This window comes from Nannobrachium achirus, assembly GCF_963921795.1.
Source record: "Nannobrachium achirus genome assembly, chromosome: 24".
Classification (NCBI taxonomy): domain Eukaryota; kingdom Metazoa; phylum Chordata; class Actinopteri; order Myctophiformes; family Myctophidae; genus Nannobrachium; species Nannobrachium achirus.
In genome coordinates this window covers 23402727-23415934 of record NC_137831.1, presented here as the reverse complement: position 1 = coordinate 23415934, position 13208 = coordinate 23402727, and the positions used below count along the sequence as shown (strand labels likewise).

General features: G+C 41.4%; 1 protein-coding gene across 1 annotated transcript; it reads left to right on the top strand.

The window, feature by feature from the left end:
- Positions 1–430: 430 nt before the first annotated feature.
- Positions 431–12703, top strand: poglut1 (protein O-glucosyltransferase 1; the record flags this gene model as incomplete). Its single annotated transcript, XM_080720331.1, has 11 exons — positions 431–506; positions 1212–1302; positions 2061–2204; positions 3840–3975; positions 4597–4718; positions 5504–5563; positions 5833–5932; positions 6329–6387; positions 6816–6983; positions 7545–7601; positions 8878–12703. 11 exons carry the CDS (start codon positions 431–433, stop codon positions 9032–9034), a joined length of 1170 nt encoding a protein of 389 aa, XP_080576457.1. The 3' UTR covers positions 9035–12703.
- Positions 12704–13208: the final 505 nt, after the last annotated feature.

Sequence of the window (13208 nt, the reverse complement as noted above, 5' to 3'; positions counted from 1 at the left end):
TGCCATAATGATTTATAGCCTATTAATGTGAACTTCTCTTCTTGAAGTATTACGGTATAAACACAAGTGCGCGCATCATTACCGTTAAATATAAATCAGTGTCTCTCTTGGCTAGTTTCACATGGGGTACTTTTATTGTCTTTTACTTTTCAATCACTCACTAGAATGCAAGGATTTGAATTTTGAAATAGCTAAATGTGTATTGTGTATCATACATTTTTGGTTGAAATCCAATATTTTAATTTGAAAAAAGCGCCTTTGAATTGATTTGCTTTAAGTTTAAATAGGCCTATAATATATATGTTTCCTATGATCAGAGTCAGTCACTCGGCACACTACCAGATAGCGACGCACAGAACCAAGCGTAGGCAATAAAATACCCCATGCATGGAGTGCCTCCTCCAGACCAGACTAGCAGAGCAGGAGCAACATGGAGAGGCTGAGGTTGTGGACCATTGTTGTCCTGGTGTTACAAGTGTGTTGTTTCTGCGTGCTCAGTGCTTCAGGTAGGGAAGAAAAACAACTAACTGCGTTGATTTAGCTGCTGAATGCCATTTCTGTTCAGTTACATTGAGTTTAAAACCAGAGTTTATGACGTTCAAATAAGTAATTCATCACTTTGTTGGCTAGCTGGCTAATGAGCTAAAGCTAAATGAAGCTGAAGTAATGATGTCAGCTCTGTTCTAAATCTGCAAAGTAAGTAACTAAAGCTGTCAAATAATAGTGGAGTAAAGACAAAGTACAATACTATAATGTATTTAATAATTGCTGTAGATAATAGATTCGCTACTACATGCTGGAGCAGTAGATTACTCTTTCATATACAGAGCCTCTGGAACTGAACTGTTAATAGCCAGGAAATAGTTTTTATTTAGTAATCGTGTGTGTGTGTGTGTGTGTGTGTGTGTGTGTGTGTGTGTGTGTGTGTGTGTGTGTGTGTGTGTGTGTGTGTGTGTGTGTGTGTGTGTGTGTGTGTGTTGGGGGAAATGAAAACTAGTACTGTAGTGTAAATGTTCTCATGTTAGATTTTCATGTCTCAAGTGTATACTGACATTTTACTCTGCTCTGAGTCTGGATCATGGTACAGACAGAGCAAAACAAAAGTCACGAGTGTGCACTACACACTAAAGATACTGATACTGTGCATTGATGATTACAAACTTAGAATTACAGTGGAATACATATCAACAAAAGGAATGTGTGTGCTTCAGGTAAAAAGTGGCAGAGATATCAGGACAAAATCTCCAGAGCTGTGGAGGAGCACCGACCTTGCAGCGCAGTCAACTGCAGCTGTCATCTAAGGTGGGTTTGATGCTGTACTAGAACTCAATGGAATAGTTCTGTCCCAGCTCAAGCTGCCTACTGTGACAAGACATGGGTGCTTAAAGGATCAGTGAGGATCATTTATTTAAACCTGGGACCAATTCACTAGTTGTTTCAATCATTGTGGTCATGGTTGTTAGAGCCTTACTATACAAATTGTTAGTGTTAAAAAGCGTGTGTTAGTATTTCAAGTAGACATGCAACAAATAAAATAAAAAGAATGATAATCCAAGACCTGACCTGACATTTGAGTGTTGGCTGATATTAGTTATTCAGGGCACTACTTTATTCAGCCGATGAATATAGTGTACACTTAACGCATTCTCCTACTTCCAGTCTGGTTCATTATGCTAAAGCAGCTAAAGTTGTACTACGGTATATCAGGGGTTCCAAATTTTTGTAGTTTGAGACCCCCACCAAAAAAAGAATATTGCCTGTGACCCAAACTTGGGTTGCGTCGCTGCGTGCTCTGAGCTTTTAGATCTGCTATTTTGAAATTTTGAAATTTCACTACTCAAAAAAATATATATTTATAAAAATGATTTGATTTTCAGATTGTATTTATTAAATACTAATCTCTCGAGACAGCCTCAGAGTCGCTAGAGAGACAGACCGATAGGTGTCGCCCTTTCTTCTTTGACGATGGGTTCCCAGATTGATTAAATACTGACCCACTGTTTGAGAACCACTGCTTTATATGACTGCTTTTGTGAAAAGCCTTCCTCTCTGTGTTTCAGTGTCCTGCAGGATGACCTGCGACCATTTAAAGGAGGAGTGTCTCAGGAGCTCATGGAGACCACCATCCGTCGAGGGGTGGGCACCCACTACCAGATCATTGGACATAAGCTGTACAGGGAGCACAACTGCATGTTCCCAGCCAGGTGAGACAGACGAATCAACAAGGCACTTTGATGAGTGTATGGAATCTTCCAGGACTATCATCATCCCATCTCATAGGGCGCAGCCACACATTGAGCGTTCCAGCAGCATAACCCCCATCTGTTTTGACCGGATCTAGGTTTCCGTATCCGGTCTAAGGCCCAATCATAGCTCCGCTCCCATAGGTTTCCATTGTAAACAAGGAAGCTGCCTGCACGGCCATAGAATGGTCTTTTTTCACGTGGATTTTTTAATTTGGAAGCTGTTGATTCTTTCTCCCGCCTGACATATGCTGACATATGGCATATAGGCTGTGGCTCAGGAAGTAGAGCGGGGTGGCCAATGGTCCGTGGGTCGGCGGTTCACATCCCGGCTACTCCTGTCTACATGTCGAAGTGTCCTTGGGCAAGACACTGAACCCTGCGTTGCCTCCAATGGTGTTAGCTGGTCAGTTGCCACCATTGGTGTGTGAATGTGGGAAGTGAGGACGCTGGCGTTGACTGTTCGCCGCTTCACCTCCCAATGTATGAATGAATGAACCATTGTAAGCGCTTTGAGTTCGCAACTTGCTTAGAAAAGCGCTATAAAAATGCAATTCATTATATGATCTGCCCACAGATCGTCTGCTATGTGTGCGACGTGCCCTTGCAGGACCATAGCGCACAGCTCGGCGTTTTACATGAGTTTTTATGTAAACAGTGGCAGATACAGCCTGACAACGGATATGTCTTTTTCCTATGGGATTGTTTTGTTTTTTTCGAAAACTGTGGTCCGGTCAACAACGCTGGTACATGTTACATGCACAGATCGTGCACGATGCGCGCATGTGCCCACGTTAAAAGGTAAGGACAATTTGGCAGTTGCTTAGTTCAGCTATGTTTAAAATGGCAGCAAAAAGTTAAGGGAAAAAAAAACGGAAATGACGTTATGACGATGACTGAAGCGTCATTGAGCCGTTGCGGGGTCGCATGCACAAAGGTTGAATACAGGTTCAGGGTTCAGCACTGCTCAACGGTCACCTAGTAGTGATACGCACTAACCAATGGGACAGACCTAAACGCCATAAGAACGGCACTTTGTTGACACTTCCGTTAGCCGCTCAAGTTCAAAGGAACGTCAGGAAATGCCGCAGCATCATTTCACTCTTACAACACTCCATGTCTGGCTGCGCCCATACCCAGAGTGGGAAGTTAAAACCTTTAAGATCAAGTCCAACAAAACACAAGGCAGTTTTCTGTGAACAAAAGTTAAAAAGCCTTTATTGATGTGGATATTTCATAATGTAATTTAGTTAAAAACTGGGATAATCCACACGTAGCAGCCCCACAACCAGGAGAGATCTCAAGTCCCTTGAATCTGGGGTATCCCACATTTCTAAAATCAGTCAAGATGAATCAGTCAAAAATTTAGTTAAAAACTGGGATAATCCACACGTAGCAGCCCCACAACCAGGAGAGATCTCGAGTCCCTTGAATCTGGGGTATCCCACATTTCTAAAATCAGTCAAGATTTTAAAATCATATCCATGCTTGGTGTGCTTGGTGCACACATCGAGGATCTTCACGGTGCACTTTAACCAAATTGTAGCACGCAATTGTTTTTATAGACTTAATTAATGCGTTCCCTCTTGCTTTCAGGTGCAGTGGGGTGGAACATTTCATCTTGCAGGTGATCGACAAGCTGCCTGATGTAGAGATGGTGGTGAATGTCAGAGATTACCCTCAGGTCCCCGGCTGGGTCCAGCCAATCCTGCCCGTCTTCTCTTTCAGTAAGGTCAGACAACGTACGCAGTCCTTCACACTCCCATACAGTACATACATACATTATGCAATAGACCTGTCACAATTATTACATAATCTCTCATCACAATTATTTTTAGCTAGTTGCAATTATTTCGCATAATGGTTCCATTCACCTGTATAAAAACAGCTGGATGAAATGAACAAATGTCATATTTCCATAATTATTTCAAAGACATTCTCTTTAAACCACTTTCAACGTGGAATCCCTGTTTTGGGCATTCCAGGCAAATATTTTCAAAAATAAAAATGAAAGTATGAAATTATCAAATACAGCATATTGCCTGTTTTAGTAAATGCATTTGTTTTGTTTATTGGTACCAGTCATTGTCACTCATTTCTTTTCATATTTAAGTTATTGTCTTATCTGACCTGTACATTGTTGAGTTTACAAAGCCTAAAGGGCAAACAGAAATGTTTTATTTATAGGTTCCATTGTTCAAATCCAAAAAACAATTAAGCCCTAGAAGCTGCATGATTCTGAATAACAGATCAACCCCATAGGTTTAGTGAAGACAATGCATGACATCCCTGTGGGCATGTACTGTATGTATGCACTCTGGCTTACTCATGTTCTGTGTGATATATGGTGCAGACGGCTGATTACCAGGACATCATGTACCCTGCATGGACCTTCTGGGAGGGAGGCCCTGCTGTCTGGCCCATCTACCCCACTGGACTGGGGAGATGGGACCTCATGAGGGACGACCTGAAAAAGTAAGCTTTACCTTTTATCTTACAGCTGTGGTTCTCAAACCTTTTAATTTCAAGCAGTTTGGTATGCATTAGATCAGGGGTCTTCAACGTTTTCAGGCCAAGGGCCCCTTAGCTGAGAGAGAGATGAAGCAGGGAGTGGGACCCCCACAACCGTATTATAGATTCCATATAGTTTCATCGTTTGACAGCACAATCATCAGGGTATTTTGGATTCATGTCAATTTTTGTTATCAGATATGTAACCACTTGAACCATCAATACTTAGGCCTAATAAACTTGACCTTTCACTGTAATTAGTGTGCTCTTTTTTCCCCGCTTTGCCGATCTGCTATTTTTGGCTAAAGTTCTCAGAATAAGGATGTTAGGGTTCAAGTGGTTACTGGTTAATATAAAAAAGGAGAGAAAAAAGTTCACACAAAGATTTGGAGGACCCCCTGTAGTAACTCTGAGGAACCCCTAGGGGTCCCGGACTGCATTAAACCACTGACCCCCATAACTCTTGAGAGAGTGTACACATGGATGGAAGCAAATTGACCCGTAATTGTCTTGCTTCCACCTGTACACTCTCAGAGTTACTGACCTGTAAAGGTCCATTTGGTCCCTAATTATCAATTATTTAGCTGGGGATCCCCTGGAACCCCCCTCTAGGACCCCTGAGGGTCCACAGAGCCCACATTGAGAACGCTTTTAGAAATTCACATCGTATAAGTACAGTAAAGGATTCTGGGATTTGCTGTGTATGTGTTTGTCTACTACTGTTGGTGATAACTGATCATTTCTGATAGGTCTGCAGCACAGTGGCCATGGAAGAGGAAAGAGTCCAGAGGATTCTTCAGAGGCTCCAGGTCTGTCTACGCACATTAGTAGAAAACACAAAAATGATAAACGCACACTATTATCATGTATCCTGCATTATCCTGCTTGTTACGGCTCCATAACTGCCAAAAATATTCAATGTTAGATCTGATCCAATGTTTTTCATCATTCGTTCGTTGTGCTACTGTGAAATATTTCTGTCCTGTTCACATTTCTTCCATTAAAATGCTCCATAAAGGTTTTTCAGTATTTCATGTGTATTGGTTGAAAAGTATAGCTCATTGTTATGTCCATTTAGGACCAGCCCGGAGCGGGACCCTCTGATACTGCTGTCCAGAGAGACCCCAGAACTGGTGGACGCTGAGTATACCAAGAACCAGGCCTGGAAGTCTGACAGGGTCAGTCTCATATCATGTCAAATTGAAATTAGACTTTATTTTATTTTGCAGGACATACTGACCCTGGTAGGGATTAACACAGACAAGTTTAGCTTTCACCTTTTAACACTTTTGTGTTGTGGTTAATGTATTGTGTAATGTTGTAAACCTCACCTATCCTCTGCTCGAGGCAAAGGTAAACAAACAAATTACCTGGATGCGTTGTTTGTGCCAGATTTGTGTCAGAACAAGATCATTTTACTGTAGCTGTTGACTTTATATATTGCTTGTTATATTAATGAATATGTTGTTGCATATACTGTCTGTGTATTATTATTGTATAGCCATCCATATACAGTGTATACTGTGCTCGGGAAAAGATAATAATAATTCTTTTGTCTTTCTCTTGTCTTTTAGGACACATTGGGGAGACCTCCAGCCAAGGAGATACCATTGGTCGATCACTGTAAATACAAGTAAGCATATGTCACCTTTAGAGAACAGGGAAGGAGATTGTTAAAGATAGTGAATGAGAGTTTCTGTACATGTGATCCCAGAGGCAAGAGTGTTAACCGCAAGAACAAGTACTGTAAGTTTGGCACAAGTAAGCACAAAATGTATAATAGGATTACCAAACTATTTGAGCATTTTATGTTGTTATGTCATACATAATATTACAAATCTGCTCGTTTTTACGTATCTCCTGATGGCTGTTTTTTGCGGGTCAGATAAATATCCTCATGCTGTCTTTAGGAAAAAGTATTGAGCTTAAGTTTAGTTTAAGTTCAGATATATGTATATGTACCCCTATACATTGTGCACAGTGCATGTATTTGATGTGCGTTTTGGTCTCAGAATCTTTCATAAATATAGACTCATCTGCCCTCTCTCCAACCTTTTACAGATACCTGTTCAACTTCCGCGGCGTAGCGGCCAGTTTCCGTCTGAAGCACCTGTTCCTGTGTGGCTCCCTGGTGTTCCATGTTGGAGAAGAGTGGCAGGAGTTCTTCTACTCCCAGCTCCAGCCCTGGGTCCACTACATCCCAGTCAAACAGGACCTCTCTGACGTCAGGTGGCTCATTTCAGCTGTTTGCTCACGACAGGGTCTGACTTTAAAGCAGCGGTTCCCAAACCTTACATTTCAATGACCCCCTGTTTGGTTTACATTAAGCCATCTATTTGTACACTCTTGAGTTACAGACCCATAAGGGTCTGTTTGGTTCCTAACTATAGCTGGGGATTGCTTCTAAGTGATTATGTAGAACCTTAGGTTGTTTAGCAACCTGGCCATGATATAAATGCCAATCATCCATCATCTTTATCTGTTGCTTCTGAGTGAACAACCAGAAGTAACGATTCCATTCACTGTCATTTTATGGCAAAACTACATCTCTCTGACAGTCACATTTTTGATGGCAGAAGGCTGGCCATCTTCTATATGTGTGTGTGTGTTTGTGTTTGTGTGTGTGTGTCCAGAGCTAACTGCTGGACCGATAATAAGCGCCACATTTCTTTTACACACTGCCAGTAGGCAAAAGAAGCACCTGAACAACTCTCACTGACAACTATATTTACATTCTCTTACTTAAAACCTGGCTGACACGTTTAAAATGTTGATTTCCTTCCTGGTCAGGGAGCTGCTCCAGTTTGTCCAGGAAAACGATGCCATTGCACAAGAAATTGCCATACGGTACAGTAGCCAATTTTCCAAATTGTTTCGATTTTCTTTTACAACAGCATAAGCACTGCTTTGCTTTCATTCACACTCGCGCACACATGTCATTGGCAGCATGCATCCCATTGTTGTTTCACTATCGCCATCAGTGTTGATTTCGACGACTGTTTTTTTTTTTTTTTCACTGACAAACTAAATAAAAACTAAGCTGTGATGACTGAAACTATATATACTAGCCCTTACCCGTTCAAAGATATGAGCTCCGAAATGATGTGCAGTGTGTGGGTTATGGGATGTGCACTGTGCACACACAGTATATGAGGGATGGAAAGTAACTTTAACTGGTGCTTGCATGCTAATATGTAGGAGCATCAATGTAAGAAATACCCGTTCCATTTAACGGCTACAGAGATACTGTGTACCGATCTGCATGATTTTTGGACAACATCTGTAACAGGGCCAGAACCCCACCCCCCCCCCCCCCGCCTGCACACACACACACACTCCCCCCCCCCCCCCCCGTGTGTGTGTGTGTGTGTGTGTGTGTGTGGGGGTTTGTGTGTGATTGTGCTAATGGCCTGAACAACAGCGCCCCTCCCTTAACATGTGTGGTCACAAAAGGTACTGTAGGCTAAATAGATATAGATACACCATAAAAATGCTAATATACAGCATACGATTTGTGAAAGTGACAAACGGGCTTCACAGTTATGTCAGGTGTGTTCATATGCTGATGGTGATGCGATTTCAGATCAATTGCTCCAGCCACCGAGGAGATACTCTGAGACAGACAGACAGACACTCACTCACTCAGACATTCGCAAAATTATAGTATAGATATATATATTGACAATTTCGTTAACAAAATAAAAACTAGACTAAAACGTTAGGGAGGACTAGTGGAGAAGAGAGTAATTTAGTTTGGTTGCTCTCAGGTGTTGTGCTGAAAATAGCAGATCTACAAGCTCACAAACCATCGCAGAGCGACACGTTGTGAGCTTGTAGATCTGCTATTTCCGGCACACAACCAAGTGTAAAATCAGTCATTACAATGCCATCAAGGCCTGCCAAATTACATTTCAGTTGACTAAATCAACTGTAGATTTAATCGCCTAAAATCTTCATGATATTTAGTCGACTAAAATTAGACTAAAACTAATACTTTACAGGTGACTAAATTATGACTAAAACTAAATGACATTTTATTCAAAAGACTATGACTAAAACTACATTTGATGTCAAAAACAACACTGATCGCCATCTCTCCCCCTTCCTCTCTCTCCTCACACAGGGGTCAGAAGTTCATCCTGGATCACCTGCGGATGGAAGATGTGTCGTGCTACTGGGAGAGACTGCTGACCGACTTCAGCCGTCTGTTGCAGTACAAACCCAAGAGGAGGGCCTCCTGCAACCAGACTGTACACAAACCCAGTAGGACAGAACTCTAAGGCCACACGGATAGGGCTGTCACGATTATGACATCTTACATGACGATTAATTGTCACTCAAATAATTGCGATTAACGATTTAACTGTGTTTCTGTCGTTGACAATTACATTCCTATTTGGCTTGTAGGCTTTGAAGTTGCACATATGGCAGATATGACACATGAGCTAAATATACAAAGCAAACTTACATATTTGACAACTTTATACTTGAAAAAGAACGTTGATAGTGGAAATAGACGATCTACAAGCTCACAATGCGTTGCATCGTGTTGTGAGCTTGTAGATCTGCTATTTCGACTGAAAATATTTTAAAATATGAACATTTTTCAACATGTAAACGATTGTGACAAAATAACTGCGATTATGTCAATTAATTGCGAATAGTCGATTATGTAATAATTGTGACAGCCTTAGACACGGACCCAGCAGGATAGAACTTTAACCCAGGAGGCACAGACCTAACATCACAACACTATAATCCAGGAGACACTTCAGCTGTAGTTGAGGGAAAGGCTTTATGTGCTGTCCACAGTGGACAAAGTCTTCATTCCCCATCAGGTGAAATCACACTACCCATGTTCTGTTTTTAAATTTCTCACGCACTTAAAACGGCAGAGAATGTGGATTTTCAGGCTGTCCAGGACAGCCACTAATGCAATGTGATGAGAGTCCACATTGTTGCTACCATGAATTAATTTCGGTTACTTGAATTACACTTATGATGAATTCATTGTGCACTGCAGACCCCTGCATGGATGTGCAGTTAGCAGAGATACAGTATGAGTTGTGTTTTTTTTTATGCTGGACATGCACCAATAATATTGCTGGTATCAAGTCAGGCTGATACCAGTTTAAAATAAGATATTGGTGTTGATTAGTTTAAACACTATATAGTCTGATTCTCCAGGACACATGAATTCTGCTTTCTTCACACAAAATCACCCAGACAATGGATTATATCTCATTCCTGTCCATTGATGTTGTGGTCTGATATTGTTAAGAGAAAGTAATGGACCAGGGCAATTACATTTTATTTTAATTCATTTTTGAATAGTCATACTGTAGAAAAGAGCCAAAAACATTGGCTATTTCCCCTCTTGTAGTCACTGCGTTAATACCTTTAGTATTGACCAACACACACATTTTGCCTATTCAGATTGTATTATTTAGTGTTCAGTCGAGTGATAGATCAAACATTGTGGTGTCACTTGATGTGAAATCATATTTTTGTGAATATTTAGCTACGTCCCCGACTCCCTGTGGATGCCAATACTTAGATTAGGGGAGGGGGGATAAGTGTTAGGAGCAAATTGTCTTGCTCAGAGACTGCACACAGTTCAGCTCAAGACAAAGCCTGCCTGATATCATTGCCACAGCGCCCTCTAGTGAGCTGCCGAAGAACACTATACCAGCTTATAAGTTTGACCACAACCAGACTTACATATTTTTTTGTGTGTGTGTGTTTTGCTTTTTGTTTGTTTGATGGAAATTATGCACTCTAAAATGTCATTTTTTTAATCTGGGTCCTCTCTGCCTTATGCGTTTTAATTGTGTCAACACTATTATCAACTTATCAGTTTACACCTAAGTGCCAACACAAAAGCAATACATTTTTTATTCAGACATGGCAGAGACGCTACGGGAAACACTTCATATGCTGTTGATTTTAAAATGTATCCTCAAAAGAGAACCTGCCTTGGCCAGTTATAGCGGTACCCGTGTGTCGAATATGTTTTAGTATTCACATTATATTGCCAACAAGCAGGTTTCTCGCTGCTGTAAGATCATGTTTTACACTCTTGTGTTACTGTAATGGGATTTGGTGTTTATGAGGTACTTTGTTGTATTGATGAATTTCTTATTTTGTATACTAGAAGCTGGGCCGCCCTTCGGGCGGCCCAGCGTCTAGTCGGCGACCTGGCCAACTCGGGAACGATGTAAATAGGGAATGAATGCCCCGCCCTTTAATGCAAACCCCATTATACCTGTTGTCATAGGACCCGTCTTGACCATCTGTTTGCCTGTGTCCATTTATGCCCATATATGGAGATATCTGTATCTGTCTGTCTGTCGGCGTCCATTTTATGTCCATATATGGAGATCACTGCAGATATAATCCTGGGTCCATTTTATGCCCATATATGGCCATATATGGAGATATCTGTCTATTTGCATCCATTTTATGCACATATATGGAGATCTCTGTATCTGTCTGTCTGTGTCCCTTTATGCCCGTATATGGAGATCTTTGTGATTCTGCGTCCATTTTATGCCCATATATGCCATATATGGAGATATCTTTTTATCTGCGTCCATTTTATGCCCATATATGAGATCTCTGTCGCTTTTTGTTTGTTTCTTCTTTAAGCATATGGAGATATCTGTTTATATGCGTCCATTTTATGCCCATATATGAGATCTCTGTCGCTTTTTGTTTGTTTCTTCTTTAAGCAGAATACGCAGCCTGCTTAAATCTGCATCATTCAAGTCATCCTCCCAGTCCCACGCTTTGTTGCTTGTCTTATGTTTGTCTTGTCTCTTTTATTTTCTTTATCTTTTTTGGAGCGGACCCCATTAATGCAAACCCCAATATACCTGTTGTCATAGGACACGTTTTGACCATCTATCTGTTTGCCTTTGTCCCCACCCTTTAATGCAAACCCCAATATACCTGTTGTCATAGGACCCGTTTTGACCATCTGTTTGCCTTTGTCCCCTTATGCCCATATATGGAGATCTCTGCACACACAGTACCGGTTGCGGAAAACTCTGATGTCAGACATCAGCTCCGCATACGGGCATTCATTTTATGCCCATATCTGGAGGACGCGCGTGCCCATATGAGTCAGCAGTTCCCATCTCTGTATGAGTCAGCCCTTGTGCCGATACGTCCATTTATGCCCATATATCTGTGTCCCCTTTATGCCCATATGAGTCAGCAGTGCCCATATGCCCATATATGTAGCCCATATGGAGATCTGCCCATATGCCCATATATGGAGATACATAACCATGGCATTTTGTGTTGACTCATGTTGCGTACGCGATGTCAGAGCCTTTTATGAAATGATGTCACAATGAGTCAGCGCTTGCGCCGATTTCCTCCGGAACAGCCTGATGTCAACAATCAACAATCAGCTCTGCATAAGGAGATTCCGAACGTTTCGCGCCGTTTCGGAAAAAACGCGCGTCGGGTCGGGTCGAGGCCGGGCACTGCACTCCGCGCCGCGGCGGAGAACGTGCGTGCCGAATCTGAAGCCGGTGGGACGAACGGTTCTCGAGATACGCGGATTACATACACGCAGACAGACAGACAGACAGACACGCAGAGACTTCTCGCATTTATAGATAGATATATTAAAACAAAGCTCTGAAATGAATATCTACCTGGCCAACATTTGACGTTTACATCATACTCGCTTTGCACAACGTGGTTTTGTACAGGAAATGACTTCATAGTAAATATGAATACCGCCTGACGATTGAGAGTAGGGTTATGTCGGTAACAAACATTCTTTGTCCTGACTAAGCTCTCACACTCAAAGTAATGACACGTCTGTTCTACGTCTAACAACACAGAGTAGGTTTAGTCACCGACCTCACTGACCTTTTATTAAAGGGTCTGACTCTTCTGCTTTCAGAACATGCAGAGAAGGACAGTTTAGGAGGAGTAAAGCACATTCCAGGTGTCCTATGTTAACCATGAATACATTGGAAGGTCAAAATGGTTGTGGTGGGGGTTGTTTTTAGAGTTGTCTTTTCATTATGTAAAACAATAAATATTTCGAAAATCTGAAGCTCAGGTTATGTCATTCTTTTTCTTTCTTATTTTTTATTATTTTCTTTACCGTGCCTGACTTATTACCTACTGTTGCGCTCAAGCATTATTTTTGAACAATTTCCTTTTGTATGGTGCCTTATTTTGGTCATTTATATTGTGTTTTCTTTCAAATACAACTGGGTTGGAGGACAAACGTGTCAGATGCCCACAGTCAATAACCAGATAAAACACAATCCTTCTCAGTATAGTAGCTAATGAAGATGGAACATGGGCAATAATCATTAAGAATAGCATAATATGAAAATATAGTATTAAATCATACATTTCCACAGGACAGAAGATTGTTTCACCATTTCCAACTGATAACACGTTGAACATTCGGTCCTCCTCCAA